Here is a 13,055-nt window from a genome sequence, read left to right on the forward strand (position 1 = left end):
GTTTATTTTTTATATATTTAGAACTGACATCAGATGAGGAGGATGATGATGAAGACGAAGAGTCAAGACTGCGATGGAGTTCTCCGACACTGAACCGGATTCATTCATTTCAGGGGGGCAGTTTTTTTTTTGTATTATTATTATTTAGCCTACACACACACACACACCGTCAAGAACAACTGGAATGCAGTGGTTTGGGGACACTGGGGAGTTTGGGGACAACTGTTTTGTATGTAGGCCTATTTATTTTCTGTAATATTTATTATAATTTTATTATGTTAGTAGTCATAAAAAATAAAAGACGCTTTTACAATGAGTTAGACCTGTCATGGCTATTTTGTTCACTATTGTGAGGTTTATTGTATATGACTAAGCGAGTTTCAACTGTGATTTACTCTGTAACGGTAGATGGTAATAACTCAATTTCTTTTTTATAATACAGTATACATTCAAGTCTATATTTTGATACATTTCATACAATGTCCTTGGATGTGTTTTTTATCAAAACTGTGTTTCTTCATAATAGGTTTTTGAGATACATGCATGAATAGACAAGGTACTGGTAAGACTATGTAAACATGGTATATATCAAAATGTGCGTTAGAATGTCTAATTTTACCCCAAAAAAGAATTGAGTTTATATGATGTTCCAATTCAGAGATATGGGGACTTTTAGCTGGATAGGTCAGATTGATCATGACTGACCATGCTATTTATAGATGGCAAAATATCTACAGTGGTACATGTGAGAAACTTTTTATTTTATTTTAATTGAACTAGACAACTCACCCTTTAAAATTAGATATTGCATGGCTATGTACGCCCAGCAGAAAAAAAGTTATTTAGAAAATAAAACTTCAACCGGGCATAACTTTTTTTGTTGTCCTAGAAACACTACCCAGTGTAAATGCAGGCTCTTTTAAATGGCTTCCAACACAAAAACTAAACATTTTATCAACTCAGTTCATTTTTTTCCTGGAAGCAGACAAGTCAAGCTTTCTCTGAAGGTCTTTCGTTGTCACACATTCACAACAGAGAATTTTCAATAAATCATTCAAAAACGGGATTATGCCATAGAGAAGTCTACCTACTATATAGAAATCCTTGAAACGCTCAAAGAGTTAAAAACAAAAAAAATTGCAAAATCTCAAATGTATTTAAAATATTTATAAAATATAAAAAATATTAAATCAGTCTGTAACAAGCTAAAAACCAGCAAGTTGTCTTGAAACAGGTTTTTGCTTTGAAACTGTTGTACTGTTGTAAACTTTCCTGCTGTGGTGGTTATTTATACCTATAGTCATATGTATTGTCATGCCACTCATTGGTGTTTGTAAAGTACCTACCCAGTCAGCATCAGTCACGTGACGTGACGACCTGGATAAAAGGGAGGATGTCACATACTAACAACTATCACCTGATGAAGGGTGACATCAGGTGACAGGGTGACATTTCGGCCCGCGGCCGAAATGTCGTGTCTTAAATAAAATAAAACACCATTGGAGCAAACCTGTGTGCGGACTCTCTTCTCTTCCCTGATGCGTGTGCTAAACCTACTGTAGATGGGTTTAAACAGTATTTTGGTTTATGTATGAATAATTTGATGATTGTTTGATTATGTTGATTCTAAGAGAATGTTTATTTGTATTTTGTAGACCACACTTCTGCTCACGAGTAAAGACACTAAAATAAGCTCCTCTCCTCCTGTGATTCTGTTATCGGAGTCCATCCATAAGCCTCGTCTTTGGTACCAAGAGGTGCATAGTCGAAGAAACCTTGTACGAGTTAGGGTCTTCAAGGTGTTTGAGAGATCCTGTATAGGAATCTTGTTCTTTGGTTGACTTTTTTGATTACGTTGGTGGCCATTTTATCACTGGAAAGAACCTAGGTAGGTAATTTCATCTTTTCGTGTGATAACATTGTCACCCACTCTAACCAAGAAGCCATCTGCCTTGCTGAGATTACTATTTGATCCAAAGAGAACGGATTCAGTTTTTCCCAGGTGTAAAGATAGTTTGTTATCAGCGAGCCAGGTGCAGATTCTACAGAGTTCAGAGCTGAGGGTCTTTTCAACCTGCAGTTTGTTCCTGTCCGAGACCAGCAGTGCTGAGTCATCTGCGAACAGGAACAAGTTGCAGTAACAAGCTGAAGTCATGTCGTTTACATATATTAGGAACAGTAAAGACCCTAGTATGCTTCCTTGTGGAACGCCACAGCTCACTGGTAGGGGGGGGGACAGTGTTCCGTTCACCTCCACCATCTGTTCTCTCCCCTCCAGGTAGGATTGCACCCAGCTCACTGATGTGCTTTCAAAACCAATTGCTTTTAGCTTGTTAACCAGTATGGAGTGGTTCACGGTGTCAAAATCCTTTTGGAGGTCCAGCTTGACCATGCCGCAGTATTTGCCAGCATCCACCTCTTGTTTGATGTGGTCGCTCAAATAGAGGAGGCATGTGTCAGTGGAGTGGGATGTTATATGTTCAGATATACATACAGTATTTGTTTCATGTCGCAAGCGATGCTATAAAAGTCTGATAGTAAGGTACTCAATGGATATATAGGTCATACAGGTCCCAGGCTAACTTCGAAAGTATATCAATGGAAGACCTGGCCACGTTGACTAACACGACACACACATGTCTATCTCATGACTCTACACACAAAGCATGGCCTATATGTTCTCACACACACACACACACACACACACACACACACACACACACACACACACACACACACACACACACACACACACACACACACACACACACACACACACACACACACACACACACACACACACACACACATTACCTCTCAGTTTGGCAGCTCTCTCTAGTCTTGCCTTCTTCTCTTCTCTTGTCTTCATCCTCTCCTTCTCTTCTCCTGTCAAAGCTGAAATGTGAGACAGTGATTGGTCACTATCGCACACACCCTAAGGAGCTATGAAATCCATAGGGTTTCTCTCCAGTGTGAATTCGTTGGTGTATTTAGTTTGGACATTGTAGGGATTTACTGATCACAGCAATGGCCTTTTTGTTTAGCCATGCCTCTTTGTTCACCTTTGGGCTGGACTATTTCTTTGTCTTTTTTATTTTGTTTCCTTTTGCTATATTTTTGAATATATTTATATAAACATGACAAAAAACAAAAAAGGTAGTGTGTCTAAACACATCTTAAATCTGAGGCTTGACCTACTGTAGGTCAAGGGGGGAGGGATGTAACATCTCTCCCCATCCATTAAACATCCATTACAGAGAGGTGGGCTGTTGACCTTTGACCTACTGTAATGGAACATCCATTACAGAGAGGTGGGCTGTTGACCTTTGACCTACTGTAATGGAACATCCATTAAAGAGAGGTGGGCTGTTGACCTTTGACCTACTGTAATGGAACATCCATTACAGAGAGGTGGGCTGTTGACCTTTGACCTACTGTAATGGAACATCCATTACAGAGAGGTGGGCTGTTGACCTTTGACCTACTGTAATGGAACATCCATTAAAGAGAGGTGGGCTGTTGACCTTTGACCTACTGTAATGGAACATCCATTAAAGAGAGGTGGGCTGTTGACCTTTGACCTACTGTAATGGAACATCCATTAAAGAGAGGTGGGCTGTTGACCTTTGACCTACTGTAATGGAACATCCATTAAAGAGAGGTGGGCTGTTGACCTTTGACCTACTGTAATGGAACATCCATTACAGAGAGGTGGGCTGTTGACCTTTGACCTACTGTAATGGAACATCCATTACAGAGAGGTGGGCTGTTGACCTTTGACCTACTGTAATGGAACATCCATTACAGAGAGGTGGGCTGTTGACCTTTGACCTACTGTAATGGAACATCCATTACAGAGAGGTGGGCTGTTGACCTTTGACCTACTGTAATGGAACATCCATTACAGAGAGGTGGGCTGTTGACCTTTGACCTACTGTAATGGAACATCCATTAAAGAGAGGTGGGCTGTTGACCTTTGACCTACTGTAATGGAACATCCATTAAAGAGAGGTGGGCTGTTGACCTTTGACCTACTGTAATGGAACATCCATTAAAGAGAGGTGGGCTGTTGACCTTTGACCTACTGTAATGGAACATCCATTAAAGAGAGGTGGGCTGTTGACCTTTGACCTACTGTAATGGAACATCCATTAAAGAGAGGTGGGCTGTTGACCTTTGACCTACTGTAATGGAACATCCATTAAAGAGAGGTGGGCTGTTGACCTTTGACCTACTGTAATGGAACATCCATTAAAGAGAGGTGGGCTGTTGACCTTTGGGTCAAATCCACTGTAATGGAACATCCATTAAAGAGAGGTGGGCTGTTGACCTTTGGGTCAAATCCACTGTAATGGAACATCCATTAAAGAGAGGTGGGCTGTTGACCTTTGGGTCAAATCCACTGTAATGGAACATCCATTAAAGAGAGGTGGGCTGTTGACCTTTGGGTCAAATCCACTGTAATGGAACATCCATTAAAGAGAGGTGGGCTGTTGACCTTTGGGTCAAATCCACTGTAATGGAACATCCATTAAAGAGAGGTGGGCTGTTGACCTTTGGGTCAAATCCACTGTAATGGAACATCCATTAAAGAGAGGTGGGCTGTTGACCTTTGGGTCAAATCCACTGTAATGGAACATCCATTAAAGAGAGGTGGGCTGTTGACCTTTGGGTCAAATCCACTGTAATGGAACATCCATTAAAGAGAGGTGGGCTGTTGACCTTTGGGTCAAATCCACTGTAATGGAACATCCATTAAAGAGAGGTGGGCTGTTGACCTTTGGGTCAAATCCACTGTAATGGAACATCCATTAAAGAGAGGTGGGCTGTTGACCTTTGGGTCAAATCCACTGTAATGGAACATCCATTAAAGAGAGGTGGGCTGTTGACCTTTGGGTCAAATCCACTGTAATGGAACATCCATTAAAGAGAGGTGGGCTGTTGACCTTTGGGTCAAATCCACTGTAATGGAACATCCATTAAAGAGAGGTGGGCTGTTGACCTTTGGGTCAAATCCACTGTAATGGAACATCCATTAAAGAGAGGTGGGCTGTTGACCTTTGGGTCAAATCCACTGTAATGGAACATCCATTAAAGAGAGGTGGGCTGTTGACCTTTGGGTCAAATCCACTGTAATGGAACATCCATTAAAGAGAGGTGGGCTGTTGACCTTTGGGTCAAATCCACTGTAATGGAACATCCATTAAAGAGAGGTGGGCTGTTGACCTTTGGGTCAAATCCACTGTAATGGAACATCCATTAAAGAGAGGTGGGCTGTTGACCTTTGGGTCAAATCCACTGTAATGGAACATCCATTAAAGAGAGGTGGGCTGTTGACCTTTGGGTCAAATCCACTGTAATGGAACATCCATTAAAGAGAGGTGGGCTGTTGACCTTTGGGTCAAATCCACTGTAATGGAACATCCATTAAAGAGAGGTGGGCTGTTGACCTTTGGGTCAAATCCACTGTAATGGAACATCCATTAAAGAGAGGTGGGCTGTTGACCTTTGGTGCAAACCAAAATTAAGAACATGCTGTCTTATTAACCCCCTTATGGCCCTTGACGCTTGATTAGAGCTTAATTTGACTTAGTTATTAAAATAAACGATGATAGCTTAGCATCCCGGACATCTGACTGTGTAATAAGAGTGCAGAAAGCTAGCGGATGTTTACATCTGTTGAACCGGAAGTGATATCGCCAGATTCGCTCTATTTGGTCAAAATGGGCATAATGGTGAAGTTACCGCCACCATCAGGACTGGGTATAATACTATAGGATTGCCTTTCAAAATGAGATATAGGTCCTCATTCACAAAGGAGAAATACGCTGCAGTGTAACTGATGCGTAAACAGATGCGTAATGATATCGTATTAATCCGTCCTCTCAACCTACGCTTTGCTCCCGTGTTATTCATGGAAGCTGGTGTAATCACTTCATTTGTGCGGCTCGCCGAGTGTATCCTTTCCGCATTTTTCCCAAACGATTCGCCTGGTGTCGCCTGGTTAGATGGAACATCCACGCCCATTCCACACCATATAAGGCAACAGGAAATATCGAAATACGCCACCATAGCCTGCACAGAGGATTCCCAAGCTTTAAATTATATACAACAGCCGCGATGAGCTTGTAGAGCAGTTACTTTTGACAGGCGGGTCTCTGCACGGACAGATCTGCAAGCAAACAGCGCGAGTTATATGTATATAATTATAAACGAAACTTTCCAACTTGGCACGCATTGTTTCACTCCTTATTAAATGTCAGAACGTTAATAAGTTAACTGATGTTACTTTCACATAATGAGAAAGAAGTTCATTTGTACTGTTCACCACACGACCAAATGCTATATTACAACTCGGCAATGATTTGCACACTCGCCTGCAGAGGTAAAATAGATATCAGATACTTTTTTTTATCATGTGTTTTCCCATAGTTGGAAAGTGATTCAGCATAGATTTATGTGTTGGGAGGCTGGCCAAGACATTAAAGCACATTAATCAATGAAAGAAAAAGCGAGTTAAAATAGAAACATTCTAAAATTGTGTCGTCGACTTCTTGAAAATTAACACTTAAGTAATGCAGATGTTTCACAATAATAACACACACACACACACACACACACACACACACACACACACACACACACACACACACACACACACACACACACACACACACACACACACACACACACACACACACACACACACACACACACACACACACACACACACACACACACACACACACACACACACTTTGTTTTCAGTGGTTGAGCTGCTAACAAACGCACCTTTGTATCTTTTGCATCTGCCCGTGTAGGCACTAGGCAGCATAACATTCATGTTTAAAGAATTGGAGAATTAGTACTAATAACATCGTGTATTTGTGTGTGGTTTTATGTTCAAACGCATGTGGAGTGTCCAGTGAGGATATGTCACCTCCCTGAGACTCAGAGCCGAACTCTCCATCCCCAGACCACAGAAAAAAAGGCCAAAGACTCAGACAAAAGACACAGAGGCCTTCGTCTGGATGGAAGGGACAGCATGCACACCCATTGCAGATGACTACAGTGATCTGGATGGACAGCCTTTACATTGTGAAAGATCAGTTGGCTCGCTACCTACCCGCAAACATACTGTCACTAAACTCCTCCTAGTTCAGGTTTTCATGGCTAGGTGAAACAGTAATAATAGTAGCAATAATAATATCCGTTTCCTCCTGACATTAAATGTACCATAGCCAGTTCCACCACCAACATAAGAAAAGGTTCAAAGTCATGAGTTGTATCATGACCTTGCTTTGCCTAGCATATTTTCCAATGATCTGCCCGCATGCCTGCACTACTACTATGAACACCCTGAACGCCCGGGGTTATTTAATCCATTAAATAAATTATAGCAGCGGAGCACATTTAGCGACGGACCGGATGTTATCCCGGATGTGGCTGAAGCAGCTAAATGTAGCCAAAACACCCCTGAGGCGATCGACAACAACGGGAGGTATGATTAATTCTACCGCGACTAGCGACAGGACCGCGGTGGGCCGTCTGACACATGATCTGTTCTTACGCCAGGGCTCCACCGGACGCGTTGCGTCTCCGTCGCGTGCGTCAAAAAACGCACAGGTTAATCCTCTCGTTTTAACGCACCCCTCACCAACCTTAATCATCTCGTTTTAACGCACCCCTCACCAACCTTAATCCTCTCGTTTTAACGCACCCCTCACCAACCTTAATCCTCTCGTTTTAACGCACCCCTCACCAACCTTAATCTTCTCGTTTTAACGCACCCCTCACCAACCTTAATCCGCTCGTTTTAACGCACCCCTCACCAACCTTAATCCGCTCGTTTTAACACACCCCTCACCAACCTTAATCCTCTCGTTTTAACGCACCCCTCACCAACCTTAATCCGCTCGTTTTAACACACCCCTCACCAACCTTAATCCGCTCGTTTTAACACACCCCTCACCAACCTTAATCCGGTGGTTTTAACGCACCCCTAACCAACCTTAATCCTCTCGTTTTAACGCACCCCTCACCAACCTTAATCCTCTCGTTTTAACGCACCCCTCACCAACCTTAATCCGCTCGTTTTAACACACCCCTCACCAACCTTAATCCTATCGTTTTAACGCACCCCTCACCAACCTTAATCCGGTGGTTTTAACGCACCCCTAACCAACCTTAATCCTCTCGTTTTAACGTACCCCTCACCAACCTTAATCCTCTCGTTTTAACGCACCCCTCACCAACCTTAATCCTCTCGTTTTAACGCACCCCTCACCAACCTTAATCCTCTCGTTTTAACGCACCCCTCACCAACCTTAATCCTCTCGTTTTAACGCACCCCTCACCAACCTTAATCCTCTCGTTTTAACGCACCCCTCACCAACCTTAATCCTCTCGTTTTAACGCACCCCTCACCAACCTTAATCCTCTCGTTTTAACGCACCCCTCACCAACCTTAATCCTATCGTTTTAACGCACCCCTCACCAACCTTAATCCTATCGTTTTAACGCACCCCTCACCAACCTTAATCCTATCGTTTTAACGCACCCCTCACCAACCTTAATCCTATCGTTTTAACGCACCCCTCACCAACCTTAATCCTCTCGTTTTAACGCACCCCTCACCAACCTTAATCCTATCGTTTTAACGCACCCCTCACCAACCTTAATCCTCTCGTTTTAACGCACCCCTCACTAAAGGGGGTCCCCAGGTGAATGATAGGCTATTAGTAATAGTTAGGAACCAAATGGACCCGTATTGTTCTGTTACTCAGAGAGTGTATAAATGGAACGAAATGATATTTATTGTAGCATAATGCATGGCAAACTGTACGTGGGTCCTTGAAATGAGAATAGTTAAATCACTCACTGCTAGATCAGTAAAAAAGAAAAAACAACTCATGGGGTAACTGGCTTATCTTTTCAAATGGGGGTCCGTGGGTGGGTGTCAAGAGGTACTAGCTGCAGCCTCCTCCTTATCTGTAAATGTAATGCATGTACCACATGCATACTGTAAAGCAGCGGTTCTCACACCTTTTCATGTCAAGGAAACCCAACAACTATTAATTTCGTTTTATAGTAGGCCTATACTTTGTTGATTATCTTTACAATATACAATTTAGGCATTTAGCAGATGCTCTTAATCCAGAGAAATTTACAGTAAGCAATAATCAAACATGGTAATATATCAAATGAATGATAAAATAGTCATCAAGAATCATACATACGCTATGCTAAGAACCTCAGTGGAATATCTATATAATGAAACGTGTACAATAGGGTGCTATGTAAGGGATAATATCTGGCTAGGTGGTCATTGTCGGGAGATAATTCACCGACAGGGAGTTTAACCACCGAGGCGAAGCCGAGGTGGTTACACTCCCTGAAGGTGAATTATATCCCGACAATGACCACCTAGCCAGATATTATCCCGCTTATTACATGGCTAACTAACATAAATTAATCCATTGATCCAAAACACAACAAAAAAAGTATTCCATAACTTCGCGCTGGCTGCGTCTGCCCAGCTGCAGGGCTGAAGCACTGTCGGAAAACAAGGAAGTGAGTTGATCAAATAGAATCCATTTTCGGGTCCAGCTGCTTCGTCTATTTCTCGCTCAAATGTTTTCAAAAACATTTTTAAGAGCAATGTTTAGCTGTAAATTACATTGTGTGTCAGTAGTGTGTGTGTTTACATGGCTGTTATGTTGGAAACGGCAGTAAATCAAGCGGGCGCAGCCGCGCAGCTGGTGGTGCTCAGAGGGTTTGATTAGGCAGCGGTCATTATACAGCGGAGCGGTCATTATCATGAGATAACTCACCGCTGAATTAAGCGATTGACCAATCAGAATCAAGCATTCAACCAAGCCATGTAATAAATCTACATAAAATGCTATCTAAGTTACATAAGTTGAGCCTTTGCATACGCCTGTAAGGTCGAAGAAGGCTACGGGCATAATGCAGTAATGGTCTTTTTTTTCTTTTTGCAGGTATTACAAAGGTCTTGAAAGTCCTTAAATCATCACTTTACTGTCACCGTGACCTGGGGAGTGGGGACCCCTCCCAAACATGATGTGTGGACCCACAGTTTGAGAACCACTGACTTGGATCACCTGAGACCTCCTGGTTGGAGACAGTAGGCAAATCCGGCTGACGACGGCAACCTTTTTTTACATTAAAGAGCCATGTTTTAATTTCCTTGATAGTGTGCCAGATCAACATTATGTTTAATTTGTCACCACATCGAAATCAAATATGTCCAACTGAGGCTAGGGGCCAAAGTTCCATTTGTACACTCAGAGTTACAGACCCTATAAGGGTCCATTTGGTTCCAAGATAGCTGCGGACCCCCTGGAACTCCCTCAAGGACCCCACTTTGGGAACCACCGGTGTTGTTTTTGACAGCAAATTTAGATTTTAGTTTTAGTCATAGTCCCTTGAATAGTTTTCATTTAGTTTTAGTCACATTTTAGTCACCTACATCTACAGTTGATTTAGTCGAACAAAATGTGTTTAGGCTGTGCCTTGATGCCGTCGTAATGACTGTTTTTACACTAAAAAATAGCTGATCTACAAGCCCACAACGCGTCGCAGCGACGCGTTGTGGGCTAAGACGAACATTGTTCGAACATTGTTCGTCTTAGTTTTAGTCGACGGAATCAACACTGGGAACCACTGATGTATAAATGTGAGGGCGGGGACTTCATGTAACTTTTTTGAATGCTTAATTTTAAATGAAAAAACCTCTCCCAGCAGGAGCTGATGCAGGAGAGATGGGAGATGGACCACAATTGGGCCATCGCATGTGACTGCTACGCATCAGGAAGAAAGCCAGCTAACACCATGCACCAAATGCCTTATTCTTTATAATTACATACAGTATTAATCCATTTAGACCTGAGGACGATTCTACAAATGTTTTCTAAATCCTGACAGTTTTCAGAAATGTTTCTATGTCAGCGGTTCTCAACGTTTTTCATGTCAAGGACCCCAACAACTATATGTAATTGGCCGCCGACCCCATCTGAAAATATGTTGTTCCAGGGACCCCACAGGTGATTTGAGTTAAAAGCGTTCGCTCTGAAAGCTTATTAAAAGATTTGAGACACGATCTTTAAAAAATAGCAGATCTACAAGCTTGTAGATGTGCTATTTTTCAATAGCTAAAGTATAACGTAATGCTTAAAACACCAAATGGGGTTCCCGTCCAGAATGGGTTAAAACATTTAAATATTGAAGGCACTGGAGCAGCTCAGACGATTTAGGCCCTTAGTTTATTACAACAGGGTGCAAGTAAAAAGTGACAACGTTTCGATGTGTAAGTTACATCTTCGTCAGGTCTGACGAATGACCTGACAAAGATGTAACTTACACATCGAAACCAGGCTTTCCACCTCGGCTCGGACATTTGATTCCCCCCTCCCCTCCTGTTTCTCCAGGAGGAGGATCTTGCGAGGGGGGTACACATATATATATATATATATATATATATATATATATATATATATATATATATATATAAAATGATCTCAAGTAATAGCCTACAGTACAAATTGACACTCATTGGCCTGTGGACCCCCATTAGAAATTATATGCATTGGGCCCATTGTGGCATTTCTCTCTGGGACCCCAATGTATAGGCCTATTGTAAATTCAGTTAACTTAACTTACAATACAAATTGGATTTGTACACTCTTGAGTTACAGACCCAAAAGGTAAATTTGGTTCCTAATTATTATATAGCTGGGGACCCCCTGGAACACTCAAGGACCCCTTGGGGGTCCCCAGACCCCACTGTGGGAACCACTGGGCTAATGTGCATTATCACTGTCACATGACTGACAGTTGGAATCATAGCTGCTGGCTGTCATTGAGAGGTTCCAAAATGTACTGTATATGTGCAGTGTTATATGTGCTCTTCATCTTTTAGTACTTTTGACAGATGGGCCTATATGTACACCTCCAAAACCTCAATGAATGAATCGCTCAAACAATCAGCATTTGTATTTTATTGCATGGAGTCTGGTGGAGATGCCTGATCGCTTTGATATGATAAAGTCAAGTTCTGTTGTATTCAAAGTACCTACTCTATTGACCGGGATCCAGAAGAGTGGGCACTAATGAGTGCCACCCATTGGCATTGCCACTGGGCACCTCAATTTTAATGTTTTGTAATATATTTGGAAAATGATCTGAAGTAATGTAGCCTACAGTACACCTTGACACTCAGCCTGTGGACCCCCATAAAGTTTGACCTGAATTAGGCTACGGTCGGCCATTTAATGGCATTTCTATCTCTGGGACCCCAAAGTTAACTTAACTCGGTGTACAAATGGGTCCATTTGGTTCCATTTGTACACTGAATACATTTGGTTCCTAATTATTATTTAGCTGGGGACCCCCTGTAACACTCAAGGGCCCCTTGGGGGTCCCCGAACCCCACTGTGGGAACCACTAAGCTAATGTGCATATTACCACTGACAGTTTGAATCATAGCTGCTGGCTTTCATTAGTGAGAGGTTCCAAAATGTACTGTATGTGCTCTTGATCTTTTAGGCATTTTGACAGATGGGCCTATATGTACACATATCAAAACGTCAATGAATGAATCACTGCAACAGGGTTTGTATTTTGAGAGAACTGATCTCTGCTTCATATTGTGACATTATATGCAGAAACATGGCAGATTGTATTTGTCAAGCTTGGGAAAGAAGACCGTACTCTGTATAAATCTGAGTTGTAATGTAATGAATTATGTAAACATGCTGTAAATGCAATTGTGAAAAAGTGTCTTATAAATCCATGAGGGTTGGGCAGAATGTGTGCAGGACACGGAAATAAATAAACAATCAAAAAAAAGTCTTCTAGTAGTACAGTAGGCCTATAGGCTACATGACTTGGGCATAGAGCCAACATGGTACAATTACATCATTATCAGACCTGGCTACATTTCTCTCAAAGTATTGTTTATATGCCCAAAATGATTAGCTCTAGAGTCTAGGTTTTGGAGCAGTGGCAATTTATTTAGAAATATAATAGTCATG

At 42.0% G+C, this 13,055-nt stretch overlaps 1 protein-coding gene across 1 annotated transcript in view; it reads right to left on the reverse strand.

Moving 5' to 3' along the window:
- Nucleotides 1–13,055, reverse strand: part of LOC306919199 (NACHT, LRR and PYD domains-containing protein 3-like) — a gene marked incomplete at its 3' end in the record, with an annotated part of 59,516 nt that overhangs the window by 20,732 nt on the left and 25,729 nt on the right. The window contains exon 6 of the mRNA XM_079532020.1: nt 2,815–2,895. Coding sequence (XP_079388146.1) covers nt 2,815–2,895 — 81 coding nt within the window. The remainder of the gene's footprint in view (nt 1–2,814; nt 2,896–13,055) is intronic.

The sequence above is a fragment of the Electrona antarctica genome (genome assembly GCF_951216825.1).
Source record: "Electrona antarctica genome assembly, contig: scaffold_51, whole genome shotgun sequence".
NCBI classification, from domain to species: domain Eukaryota; kingdom Metazoa; phylum Chordata; class Actinopteri; order Myctophiformes; family Myctophidae; genus Electrona; species Electrona antarctica.